Below are 14,078 nucleotides of genomic sequence, written 5' to 3'. Positions count from 1 at the left end.
CGATCCCAGACGAGGAATAAGGGTCTCATCTAGCGAAACGAACAGTCATTTTCTTAAAAATAAATAAAAATGTATATACTTTTTAACCACAAATGCTCATCTTGCATTAGCTCTACAAAGATCATGCGTGACGTAGGCGGAAGTACCGATCCAGTGTCTACAAAGCGAACGTGCAAAGATTAAGTTTTAAAAATATACGTTTTCCGCCCTACCGCGGTACTTCTGCCTACGTCACACAGGACCTTTCAGCGTAATGTGTGGTGCATCACAGAGCTCATTAGGTGCATCACAGAGCTCATTTGGGCTGGGTAAAAAATATAGATTTCTCAATTTTAATCGATTCTCATTTTTACGAACCGATATCGATTCTTAAATCCCAAAAATCGATTAGTCTGTTTTCATTTGATGAATGAGCAGAATATGTAGCGCCTCCCATCCAATAAATCGCAATAATCTTTGTTACTTTTTATATGAAGCAAAGTCTCAGATTTCAAATGACGCCCATCCTATTTTGAGATTCAAAAATAAAATTTGAAAATGAAAAATAAAAAATAAAAATTAGAGATTTTTTTTCCTCTAGAAAATTTGCCATGTACCGTAACTGAAATACTACATCCAAAATAATCAACAAACGAATTGAATCGAATCAAAATCATAATAGAATTGAATCACAAGCATGTGAATAATAATCGAATCGAATCGTGAAAATTGTGTCAATACCCAGCCCTAGAGCTAGTGCGAGACAAGCATTTGTGGTTAAAACTTTTTTTGTTGTTGTTGTTTTATAACCGATCGTTTCGCTACACAAGACACTTATTCCTCATCTGGAATCATGTAGAGTGCTTTGAAGCTGCACTGAAACTGAAATTTGGACCTTCAACCCGTTGAACCCCAGTTAAGTTCACTGTATGCAGAATAATCCTTTTAATATAATTAATAAAAATAAAAAATAAAAAAATAATTTCTTTTCGACTGAAGAAAGAAAGACATGAACATCTTGGATGACATGGGAGTGAGTAAATTATCAGGTAATTTTCATTCAGAAGTGAACAAATCCTTTAAGCAAAACAGCAAATGATAAAAACAATATATATACTGTATAAAATTAATCATATTTGATCACTTTCTTGTTTCATGTAGTAGTTAATGTGATGAACTATTCACTTGTTATATTCATCATTGGAAGTCACTTTGGATAAAAGCGTCTGATGAATGAATTATGAATTATTTTAAAATCACCTTGAAAAGGATCATTTGTTTGCAGATAACACTTGGTTTGAGTATTGGGGAAAATGACATTTCTTTCTTTCCTGCTCTGTAAATATTATGGGTTTTTTGTATGCCAAACTATGAAAATGAAATTCATGATGTCTCATACGCGTGTGTTGTAGGAAGTGCAGCGCTGCACAGCAGATATGAAGATCACATCAGAACACTCCAACCACCCTGACAATAAGCACAAAAACAGATACATCAACATCATAGCCTGTGAGTCTCTTTCTATGTCTCTCACACATATACGGTAGGGGTCCAAAAGTCTTTAAAGTCTTAGAATTTAATTGAAAATGTACATACAGTAGAGTATAGATTCAGTTTGGATTTTTTTTGATGGAAATGAATACTTTTATTCAGCATTAAATTGATCTAAAGTGACAGTAAATCAGTAAATAAAGATCAGACGTGCCTCTCACTGTCCATCTCTCTTTCTTCCTCCAGACGACCACAGTCGAGTGAAGCTCAGGCCTCTGGCAGGCAAAGACTCCAAACACAGTGACTACATCAATGCCAACTATGTGGATGTGAGTGATGTCTGCAGAGCACATTGATGTGAGAGCTTCATTGTGAATAAACTTGACTGTGTGTGATGTATATTTCTGTTTCTCTCTCCTCTACAGGGCTACAACAAACCCAAGGCCTACATAGCAGCTCAGGGTCCTCTCAAATCCACATTCGAGGACTTCTGGAGGATGGTGTGGGAACAGAACACCGGCATTATAGTCATGATCACTAACCTGGTGGAGAAAGGCAGAGTGAGTTCTGACAACCATTACAATTTCTGAATCGTCGAAAAACCATTTGTTTCATATGGCCTCTTTAAACTTTGTTCCCTTTTCGTGTGCATCTCACAGAGAAAATGCGACCAGTACTGGCCGACAGAGAACAGTGAGGAATATGGTAATATTGTGGTGACGCTAAAGAGAACCAAAGTAATGGCGTGCTACACACTCCGCATCTTCGCTATCAGAAACACCAAAGTAAAGAAGGTATACAGTTTTCATCTCGCCTCCATCTCTCATGCACATTCTCATGCTGTACACTGAAAATGGGTTAGAAATGATTTTAGCAATGAATAGCTGATGCCAACTTTTATTATTAATTAAAACAGACATTGTTCGAAACACATTTTTTGACCTTTCCCCGCCCGTGTATTTCCAGCCTCTCCAAGTATATGAAAATAAAAACTAGCAAATTAAAAAATCACAGACATATCAGATAAGCATGTCAACACAATGGCCAATCTGAGGTGTTTACGAATCCGCTCAATAGCGCTCAAATTTTTTACATTTCAGTACCAATTGGTACCGAAGTCGGCACTTTGACAACTCTAATGTTTGTTAAATTAAACTGTCAAGCCTATTACCTTCTCGTTTTGATTCGTTTCACCTTCATGAAGGGTCCTAAGTTCTCAACAGATATTAAAATAAATTTAGCTTGCAATAGTACAATGTGTCATATCATTGTTTCTTGTTTTGACTGCTATGTATACGTTTGATTTAGTGTTTGATATAGTTTAATAAACTGTTTCTGTTTTTTGGGTTCCTCATTGTTCACACCTGTGTCTGTGTATATAAGCCTCAGAGTTTGGTGTGTTAGGTTGTCAGTTGTTTGTTGTGTTCCTACTATTTGTGTTCATTAGTTCCTGTTAAATATCCTGCACTTAGTTCCTATTCTCAGCCTGCCTCCCTTGCTCCCCTGTTACACAATGCCATTTCGCCACCTTGGAATTATAATGTTCTATCTGCATTCTGAGCAGTTTTGAGATATTGAGCTTCAAAGTTTTTGCATTCCATACTCCTTTGTAGATATAAGCTTTTTGTTTTCTAAAAAAAAGCACAACTTTGAAAAAAAAATTTTGAAAAAAAAAGTTACAGAATAAGAATATTTTGACAAAAATGTCAGATAGAACCTTTATAATTCCAAGGTGATTATTTATTATCACTTATACACAATATTTGTTCATTCAGATAGACTGTTGTATATACATCTATTTTAAAATCACCTCATTAAACTGGAAAAGGCACTCATTTAATAGAATGATCCATATAGTAATTATGCATGGTTTGGCTTGCTTTCCTTTACCTGTGTGAAGGATTGTGGCAGGGTTGAGCATTAAAAGCCAGAGGAAAATATCTTAAGGAGCTTATGCAAGGCCCTGGCCTTCACAGCGTCAGTGAGAGCGATCTGCTTTCTGTGTAAATCTCTTTCATAATACACAGAGCCACGCCAAGGCCACTGGCAGCAAAGAAATAAGAGTCTTTTTATAGCAGCCAGTTAGATGTGAGTTTAGGTGCCACCTTTTTATGCGGCAAGGAAAAAAGCATGTATGGTAATGTATGGTTAAAAAAAAGAAAGAAATCACACAAAAGAAATCATTTGCGCTGCAAGTTTGATGTCGAGTAAGGGTAATTTGAATATATGGAGATTAATCGAGTGTTTGTGTTTAATGACTGTCATACACAATTGCATTGTGTTGTTTAATTTATTTATTTTTTTATTTATTTCCCAAAAAAAGCATTTTTTTTTTTTTTTTTGCTACCTGGCAGGGCCAAGTTTCTGAAAATATCCAAACAAATATTTAAAAAACTGACTTAAGGATGATTCTCACTTGAAAAAAATAATAAATGAGTCAGTATTGCAAATATATTAAGGCTTAGGTTAGTAAATATGCAATACGTTGTCAATTTAGAATGTAGCCGGGTTTAAGAATTTTTGGTTGTTATTTGGCTTTGCTTTGCTTAGTTTTGTTTTGTTTTGTTTGTTTGCTTTGTCTGTTTTGCTTTGCATTGTTTTTATTTTATTTGTTTATTTTGTTTTGCTTTGCTTGTTTCTTTGTTTTTTGTTACTTAGCTTTGCTTGTGTCAGATTGTGTTGTGTCTCGTTTTGGACTAATTTAAAAACAGCAGACATCTGTGTTCTAATTCTTTGTCCTTTTATGTTGAAGAGTCATATGTAGTTGTGAGACTTTTGTCTGTTTATGTTTGCAGGGTCAGAAGGGTAACACTAAGGGCCGTCAGAGTGAGAGAACAGTTCTGCAGTATCACTACACTCAGTGGCCAGATATGGGTGTCCCTGAGTACACGTTACCTGTACTCACCTTCGTCAGGAAGTCCTCTGCCGCACAGACTCCAGAGATGGGCCCCATGCTTGTACACTGCAGGTAATACACACACACTTCCACTGGCTAATTGAATGGCTAAAGAGAGCAAAAACAAACAGTTTTACATGTTTTTAATGTATTTTCCTCAGTGCTGGAGTGGGCAGGACCGGAACTTACATTGTGATTGACAGCATGCTACAGCAGCTGAAGGATAAAGGCTCAGTCAATGTGCTGGGTTTCCTCAAACATATACGAACTCAGAGAAACTACCTGGTCCAAACGGAGGTGAGTCACCAGTCCAAATCTGTTCTGTTTGTGTGTCATCGAGCATGTCTCTTTATCTCTCTGTTGTTTTTTTTTGTCTGTCTCTGTGTGTTTAGGAGCAGTATATCTTCATCCACGATGCCTTGATGGAAGCCATTCTTGGGAAGGAAACAGAGGTGCCCTCCAGTCAGCTGCACAGTTACGTCAACAACATCCTGACGCCAGGCCCAGGGGGCAAAACACGACTAGAGAAGCAGTTCAAGGTGGGGACTATCTCTTCCCGTATGCAAAGTCATTTCGACAAGCAATTTGTCTGTTCAAACTGATTGCAGAACTGCTATGTGTGACACATTCTCAGCATATCAGAAGATATTTTATTTTTAATGCACATTTATGCAGAGAAGAATTTTGAACCAAAGTAATTGGCTCACTTTTATCGCTTAATACTTTATCATTTCATACCCGGTTAGCACACTGTGACTTAAACCCCAAGTCTGACAGGTTCTGTGTGGGAAAAATGTGTGATATGTGGTCTGCTTGAGTTTCATGAGTTTATAAAATGTTTTATTGAGCCCTGAAATTTTCACTTTTTATAGTTCTGTCTGGTACGGTTTCAATACCCAAATATAAATCCACATCACGTTTTACAGCTGCGGCACATATTTCCTTCCTGTTAAGTTCCAAAGATTTGAGTTGCAGTACTTAATGTTAGGAATATTTTGTTTTGTTTTGTTTTGTGTTTGTTTTGTGTCATAACAAAATCTTTTGTTTTGTTAAAAATAAGAAGGTCCAGCTCATTGTTTTTTTTTTGTTTGGTTTTTTTTTGTTTGGTTTTTTTCTTTTGGTTTCGGTTCTTTTTTCTTCTTTTCATTTTCCTTGTTTCTTTTCTTTTCTTTTCTTTATTGAGCCCTGAAATTCTCACGGTTTATGGTTCATAGACAGCAAATGGACATATTTCCTTCCTGTTGAATTCAAACGGTTGGCTTTGTCTTATGTGATGTATTCATGCTACTTTGAAATAAAGAAAAAATAATTCTTTGTCCTTAATGAACAGTTGGTGACTCAGTGCAATGCAAGATTTGTGGAGTGCTTCAGTGCTCAGAAAGAATGCAACAAGGAGAAGAACCGCAACTCTTCTGTTGTCCCATGTGAGTAACATAAGCTAAAATATATGACAATTAAGGTTTATTAGCATTGAAGCATCTGTTGTAACCTAAATGTAAATGTAATAGCACACCCAGTTTATTTATCAGGTATTGCTTATTGTGTACTGTGGTGTCTGAGGCCATTTTCTTTTCTTTTCTTTTTTTTTTTGTTCTTTTTCACATACCTTGGCCCTTTATGACAGTTATCTTTACTAATGTTCTTGAATACATCTTTCAAAACTGTGCTTGCAGCACTGTTTGAGCTAATGAGATCACATCACTGACCTGCTTGGTTATTCTGCATCATGATTGGCTGTTTTTGTCCCTCTCAGCGGAAAGAGCACGTGTTGGTCTCGCACCGTTGCCTGGAATGAAAGGCACAGATTACATCAATGCATCTTATATAATGGTGAGTACCCAGCACCCCCACTACAGTTAGACATTAACCTGTATTGGATGTCTAAATAGCACTCAGTGTTCTGGGGAAAACTGTTCTGTTTTACGCTCGTACGAGTGAACATTTGCTGCAGTGTTGGTTTTACAGCACCTGTGCTTTGGTTTTGAGCACACCTTTTTTTTTTTTTTTTAAATAGTACATAGAAAGGGGTTTATACATGGCTCAAAGATGACATGTCAATGAGAAAACAGGCATTAGGAAATCGAACACAAACTTCACATTGTATTTTTTCATTTTTAACTACTACTAAGTGATATCCTGAGCCCTAAGATTTTTAAGTGACTGAAATTAACTAACTAGATAGGGTAGGTAAATTGGGGCACTTTTTGAGTCTCTTTTATAGATGCTACCTGTTGTATACTGAAAGCCAAAATAATTGATTGCATTTTTTGAACGTTTTCTTACTACTAGGGCTACTACCGGAGCAATGAGTTCATCATTACCCAGCATCCCCTGCCTCACACCACTAAAGATTTCTGGAGGATGATCTGGGACCACAACGCTCAAATCATCGTCATGTTACCAGACAACCAGGGCCTGGTGGGTATTCAATACTATCTGCAAAGTTCCTTGAGTGATGTCATGCCTCTAAGGAGGGAAACTCAAGATAATGTTATAGACTGTGCTCCTCAAGGTCAGCTGATGCCTTATTGTAAACAGTGAATTATGGTAATTGGTTGTGAGAGCATCAGTCTTTCTGAAAGTCTTTAATTAATTTGCGTCGATGCTCACTCACGTTTGTTTCCGCAGGCGGAGGATGAGTTTGTGTATTGGCCGAGTCGAGAGGAAGCCATGAACTGTGAGGCATTTACAGTCACCCTTATCAGTAAAGACAGACTCTGTCTCTCCAATGAGGAGCAAATCATCATTCATGACTTCATCCTGGAGGCCACACAGGTCTGTTTTTGAAGGATAAGATGTGGAATGAAACTGAATAGAATATATAAATAACTTGATGTTTTTCATCTAATATTATGTTACTGTATATAATATAATATTATAAGATAAAGTATATTTATTATAAATATTGTTATAATATCAGTAATTGATTATATTTAAATATTAATTTTAAATAATTATTAATATGCACTACCTTTCAAAGTGTAGTGTCGATACAATTGTTAAATGTTATTTAAAGAAGTCAATGGGCCAGTTTCCACCTGGTATTAAGATGCGTTTTGGTGTTTATTAACCCCCTTGGCGTTCGCAGTACGAGTTAATAAACGGAGCCTATTATGCTCAGCAAGGCTGCATTAATTTAAGTAAGCAATAAGGGAAAATATTCTGTGCTGTATCGTGAATAAGTCAAGGCTGAAGGGGTACCTTGAGTACCTTTTTGCTTTTATAAAACGGTTACCACACAATACAAATATTAAAGCCAAAAATATGTATCAATGCAACTTTCATGAAGTAAACTTTAACTAAAAGTCTTCCTTCCGCTGGAAACAAATAGTCCCTGACCGTGAACAGCAACAGAAGTTACATTATTATGCCATTAGATGGCGGCAAAGAGTGTGTCAGTCAGTAGATAGAAGACTTTTACATTGAAAAGACTGAATTGTTGTGAACGTGGAACAAGACACAACTGACAAACGCTTTGACTAGCGCTGAAAACCCCTTAACTGTTAAAAGGACAAGATAATACATCAGACATTTAAACAGATTTTTTATTATGAACATAGGACATAGGAAATGCTAAATCTGAATGCAGGTAATAAACTCGCTCACTCGATCTCTTTCTCACAATTCTCTTCTACATAACACAGTAAGCTTCAATGAACATTATCAATTGAAAACATACAGTTTACGTTGCTAAGAGTGGTTGCTAAGGGTGTTGTGTAGTGATACACAGAACCGTTGGGTGAAGTGGTCATAGCTGTGTTTTATCGTGAATAAAACACGGCTATTGACCAATCAGAATCAAGGACAGGAACTAACTGTACTATAATCAAAAATACAATACCCGTTTTAGTTAATAATTTATTCCTAAGATGGCAAAGCTTCAGTGTCACATTATCCTTCAGAAATCATTCTAATATGTGGATTTGGCGCTGAAGAAACATTTACTATTATTATCCATGAAGGATACTTAGTATATACATTAAACAACAGTTGTGCTAATTAATATTTTTGTGGAAATGATGGTGAAACTATATAAATAATTTGAAATTATTATCTCTCTCTTCCTTTCTCTCTGTAGGATGATTATGTTTTAGAAGTTCGTCATTTTCAGTGCCCAAAATGGCCAAACCCTGACGCTCCCATTAGCAGCACCTTTGAGCTCATCAATGTCATCAAAGAAGAGGCCATGACCAGAGATGGACCCACTATAGTGCATGATGAGTAAGTAATGCTATTTTATTAAAAATGTACCTCTTTTAATTTACAATTTGGCTTAGAAAACCTGTACAAGCCTGATCAATCACAATTTGCATACTAACTATCTGATATAATATATGGCATGTCAGAAATGTAACATACTACAACATTTTTTCTTGAAGCTTACTTCATACTCGCTTTATAGTGTATACTTTTTGTACCTAATGTGCTAATAGAGCATTAACATTAACTCTAGATACGTCAGCTTTTTGGCCATCCTTCATGTTCAGCTCATTCTAGAAATTGGATGGATTTAGTCTCAGTTTTCACTGAGTGAAAACAAATGGCCTTCCATTTAAGACTACAAAGAGTTCACATTCCTTCAAGCCAGAAGTAGCTCTCTGTCAAACCCCAGGGAGACGGTGAGCGCAGAAATAGCTCCACAGGAGAGCCAGATCTTTGCTTCTGTCAACAGCTTCTGCAGGAGGAGCATTTGACAGACTAGCTTATCTACACCGCTAATGAACGCGATGCTAATTAAGACAGCCATCTTTTCGATAGCTCTTAGGGTGATACCATAGTAACATTACACATTTTGAAAAGCTCAATTAGTCCGCCATGTTTATCAGATGAGGCAAGCAGACCTCATTAACATAATGAATAAACATGAAGGGGCCATTGTTAGTCGTTTTGTTGCAAAGTGATGTCTGCTGAAATTTAAGGATACTCGTTAGAGCTAATTGGATCACAGCATCTTAGGGTGTCAAACAGTTGAAACAGTAATGAAATCAATTCCCTTACACTTAAATATAGTGTTTATGGTGGGAGACATTACACTGCTGAAGCAAGAACACAAGATGAAATGAGAGAGAAAATGGCCTGTACCAGATGATCTATAAAAAGAAATCTGTAGAAATAGAAACTTTCCGCTTATAGCGAGCAGCCGTGTCAGTTTCATTCCTCCATCCACTTCAGCTGCCTCCATAATAATCTTCTGATACGGGCCAGAACGTTAGGTGAAATATGAGTGCAGGCCAACCAAATAGGTTGAACGACATTTATGTTTATACTTTCAAAGGACAAGTTGTGATGAATAAATGTGATGTTATTTCCATCAAGAAGTGCATCGATTTTGGGTTAAGATCTTGTATTGACAATGCAAGGGGTGAGCACTCTGTAAAGTCTCCTCCAGCACATCCCAAAGACTTTCAATGAAATTAAGGACTGGACTCAGAAGTGTCAATTCATGTGTGAAAATGACTCTTTAACCATTCTTTCATAATTTGAGCCTGATTAATCTTGACATTGTCATCCTGGAATGTGGCCATGATGTCTCTTCCTACATGAAAAGCTACACATATCAGGCAGTGTATATTACCGTATACAGCAATATAAATGTTTGTGTGTGGACAGGTTTGGTGCAGTGTCTGCTGGGATGTTATGTGCTCTCACCACACTGTCACAGCAGCTGGAGAGTGAAGGAGCTGTGGGGGTCTATCAGGTGGCCAAAATGATCAACCTCATGAGACCAGGAGTCTTTACCGACATTGTAAGTGTTTATATTAAGGTTTAAATGTTTATATACAGGTCGTATTTAAAGGTTTAGTTCACACACAGACACACACACACAAATTAATCATTTACTCACTCTCAAACCTAGACTTTATTTCTTCTAGAGAAGAAATGCTTAATAAGGCACCAAAATTCTGACCAAAATGAAATTGATCAGCAAGCATTATTTTACAGAGCCCCGCACATGACATGCAGAGAAAGAAAAAAACATTATTTGATCCATGGCTAACTAATTTGTTCCCGAATTAATCACAAGGGAACGGGTTAATAAAATGTGGTCAGAAAATTATTTCCCAAATTAGAACGAATTCAGACAACTTAGTGACGATTTAACTAAAATGAGGAAACAAATCAATATAATGTTTCCACAAATTCATTCACATGACTTATTCATTCTTGAATTAGAATGAATTTGTACAACATGGACTAAAACAAAGGGACAAATTAGTAAAATGTGGCCAAAAAATGAATTCCCATGACGTATTCATTCGTTCTCGAATTAGAATGAATTAGTACAGTGTGGTCACGACTTAACTAAAACGAGGGAACAAACAAATTCTTAATTTGGGGTCACAATATCTGTTTTTTTCTTCTGTATGTTATGTGCGGGATCATTCATTTAACAGCAAAACTGTGATCCCTTGTGTACCATTCAGCACTTCACACTCCAGTCCAATAAGTTATGGAAATGTTCTCCTGCTTCTTTCTGACATTTCTACACAAACATACAAACAAAAAAAGTGCGTTTCTGCCACCTACTGGACTCGAGTTGGAAAGAGGGAGCAGAGCCATATCTAGAGACCAGAATCCTGAGCATCCTAGTAAAATCATAGCATTGTGGCAGCGAATTTTGCACGGCCAGGCATCACTCACATGTTTGTTTGTTTTTGTTAGTTTTTCAGAAAATGTTAAAATATAGTAGGGCTGCTCCCTAAAAGTCGACTAACCGTTAGTTGACTAGAAGAGGCTTGGTCGACCAAGATTTTTTTAGTCGGTTAGTTGCAGAAAAAAAAAACCTCCATAGGAAGTGACGAAGTGATGCAGTCTGTGAGGGACGGATCGTTAACAGCAGGAAATCCAAACATTCCCTACTTTTCATCACCCTCAAATTGCTTATTACTTGAAACATGTAAGTAGTAGCAACATTACAAATCCGCTCGCTCTAATGTTAGCTTAGATAAATGTGCGCTATTATTTCACGCATATCCAAGTGTTTGTGTGGAGAGCGCACTTACTGCATGACATGGAGGCGCCGGTGCGATCACTTGCATTTAAAGAGACTATATGTAAGATTTTCACTTTAATAAAGCATAAAAATACCCCAATATGTTTGCAGATATTTAGGAAACATGCTAAGTTCACCTACTTGCTTCTCAGAAAAACAATGCTACAGCCAGACATTCTACTTTGAAATGTGTGTTCCGTGTCGGAACGTCTGTATTTGCTTTGGTCCGTGCAAAACCATGTGCTGCCAGTTTATCCAATAGTATTTCGACATCACAGGTTGCCTGTTGGCGGAAAACACAGCGTATTGCAGCCATGGAAACCAGCAAACAAACTGGGTCAGAGAATTGCAGATTCTACCTGACCTAAAAAGCCTTAAAAATTTCTACGAACGACAGCATATTAAAACACAGATAAATCAACTCATCAGCTTACAGTGTGTAAGTCTCCTCAGCTTTCATTGTCAATTGCACTCCCTCTTGTTGCGTGTCCTCAAGCTGGCCACCCGCATCTTTCATGGAGGGGGCGGGGCAAACAATATTTTGAATTTGGACTGCAGTACCTATTTCGACCACTAGGTCATTCCTACATATAGCCCCTTTAACTTAAATTACTCCGTCATTTTGGTCATACAGATAAGAGTAAGAGTAATGCAAACTGTAAAGGGTCCACTTTTATTTCTGTAAACTCACAATAACAGCAAAACGTTGTGCTTTTGTAAAATAATGAAAAAAGTCAGGATTACCTTTCTGCTGTCTCAGTGAACTTAAGAAACCATGAACCAAAACTCAGAGTATACTTGCCTCACAGACATGAGAAATACTAATTCAAATGGAAAATAAATATTTTCAGATTATGTAAACCATACGAAACATGCATATAGGTGAGTCCACTACTGCGGAGATGAAGAGATTGATTTAATCTCTACACCTGAAAACACAGAAAACATTATCAGTAAATTATTAAAATGTTTAGACAGTCTCCTTCTGTTTTCTCATGACACACTCATAATCATTAGGTTATGTATTATATATATAGGCATTTAAAGGCTCATTATTATGATTTATGGCTTATTAAAATAAACAAGATTAATCGACTAATGGCTTAAATGAGCGACCACTAGTCGACTAGTGGAATCTTTAGTCGAGGGCAAAAGGGCTAGTTGTCTAGTTCTCTAAACGAAACATTACTTTCCTCTGTGCCCCGTTCTATAGTCATGTTGTACGTCTCCCTCTGTTTTTCAGGAACAGTACCAGTACCTTTACAAAGCTATGCTCAGCCTGATAAGCACGAAAGAGAACGGATCCAGCCCCATGTCCTTGGACAGAAACGGCAGTTTGGCCATGTCTGACGAATCGGACCCGGCTGAAAGCATGGAGTCCCTCGTCTGAAGCCCCCGAACAGGCGCGAAGAGGCACTTAATCTAACTTTGTAAAACTTCAAAGACTAAGACAGACTTTTTCTGAGGCCTTTTTTGCCAGAACTCTTGGTTAAAAGAATAACCTGATTACTTTTTTACACTGATAAAAAGTTTTTGATATTTATTTTTTCGCCATTTTATGTCTTAATGTTATCCTACTGAACATTTGCACCGATGTTTTTTGAGTTCACGACAAACAAAACAAAATGAAACACAGTTCTGTCTAGTTTGCACTATGAAACTATCAGTGTTACTGCCTACTCCACCATCTCGACCACAGTCAGTCCGTCTCACTCGCTTGAACTCTCACTGTCACACCGTTGTTTTGACATTCCATTATAAAGCTGCTCTCCGAAGCTTTAGAAACGACCGCCACAAACGAAAAACGATTTCCACGCACACCTCAGAAGCTGGAAAAAGAGATTAATCCCACGGCCAACTTGCGAAGACTCGCCACAAAACGTCAGATTCACCGACGAAAGACCATATGAGCTATATGGACTGTTACTTTTGGTTTTTGTTTGCTTTGATCATTTTGCGCACCCCAAATAGTAGATCTATTCATTATGCTTCTAGTTAAACTCATATTTACTTTTGAAAAGGTGGTATTAAAACAGCTACTGTGAACTTTTGTATGATTCATATTCTGCTTTTAATATATATGAATATATCGTATATCATGATAACTTGTGCTTTTGTAAATGTTAACTGTCACAGTCACTGCGCTCGGTCGAAGGATCCGCAGAGCTCATGACTTCTCTAGCACCCCCTGCTGGTTTGATTTCGCCATTGCTTTATGCTGCAAGCTGCTACTTGTGTCACTTGAGTGCGACCGAACAGGTAATGATATCGCATTACCTATGGACTCATAATGTAGGAGTTAATTCTGTTATTTGCCCACTTAATTTTGTAATTTTATACTCCTCTACTTTGTCCTAGTTTTTTTTTTTTTTTTTTTTTTTTTTTTTTTTAGATAGTTCTCTGTCATAAGCCGTCCCATAACTTTGAGAATAATGTATACAAGTCTCTCGATGCCTTCTGTACAGTCTCATTTCACCTCGGCAGGTGTGTGTATGTGTGTGATGTAGGTGTGTGTTGTGTTTGGTATTGACTGGTTTTACTAGAAACCTGTAGACTAAGCATTTCTTCACTAAACAGACTTCTCACAGTGTCATTTCATATCAAAGATCCTCAGATATGCTAGGAAAAATGGTTACTGTAATATCATAAACGGTTCTCTCATGCCATACAGCACAAAGGCCTTGCTAATATAACATTAGAATCAGTCTTAAAAAACAG

At 37.1% G+C, this 14,078-nt stretch overlaps 1 protein-coding gene across 2 annotated transcripts in view; it reads left to right on the top strand.

The window, feature by feature from the left end:
* Nucleotides 1-13,691, top strand: part of ptprga (protein tyrosine phosphatase receptor type Ga) — a 308,651-nt gene extending 294,960 nt beyond the window's left edge. For both annotated transcript variants that reach the window (XM_067388598.1, XM_067388597.1), the window contains 14 exons: nucleotides 1,392-1,488; nucleotides 1,717-1,799; nucleotides 1,896-2,030; nucleotides 2,130-2,264; nucleotides 4,266-4,438; nucleotides 4,528-4,663; nucleotides 4,759-4,905; nucleotides 5,697-5,790; nucleotides 6,120-6,196; nucleotides 6,656-6,784; nucleotides 6,995-7,141; nucleotides 8,445-8,587; nucleotides 9,977-10,112; nucleotides 12,604-13,691. In XM_067388598.1, coding sequence (XP_067244699.1) covers nucleotides 1,392-1,488; nucleotides 1,717-1,799; nucleotides 1,896-2,030; nucleotides 2,130-2,264; nucleotides 4,266-4,438; nucleotides 4,528-4,663; nucleotides 4,759-4,905; nucleotides 5,697-5,790; nucleotides 6,120-6,196; nucleotides 6,656-6,784; nucleotides 6,995-7,141; nucleotides 8,445-8,587; nucleotides 9,977-10,112; nucleotides 12,604-12,750 — 1,779 coding nt within the window. In that variant the 3' untranslated portion in view covers nucleotides 12,751-13,691. The remainder of the gene's footprint in view (nucleotides 1-1,391; nucleotides 1,489-1,716; nucleotides 1,800-1,895; nucleotides 2,031-2,129; nucleotides 2,265-4,265; nucleotides 4,439-4,527; nucleotides 4,664-4,758; nucleotides 4,906-5,696; nucleotides 5,791-6,119; nucleotides 6,197-6,655; nucleotides 6,785-6,994; nucleotides 7,142-8,444; nucleotides 8,588-9,976; nucleotides 10,113-12,603) is intronic.
* Nucleotides 13,692-14,078: the final 387 nt, after the last annotated feature.

The sequence above is a fragment of the Chanodichthys erythropterus genome, chromosome 6, assembly GCF_024489055.1.
Source record: "Chanodichthys erythropterus isolate Z2021 chromosome 6, ASM2448905v1, whole genome shotgun sequence".
NCBI lineage: Eukaryota > Metazoa > Chordata > Actinopteri > Cypriniformes > Xenocyprididae > Chanodichthys > Chanodichthys erythropterus.
The sequence above is the reverse complement of the archived record's forward strand: the minus strand, read 5'-3'. Positions and strand labels throughout refer to the sequence as shown.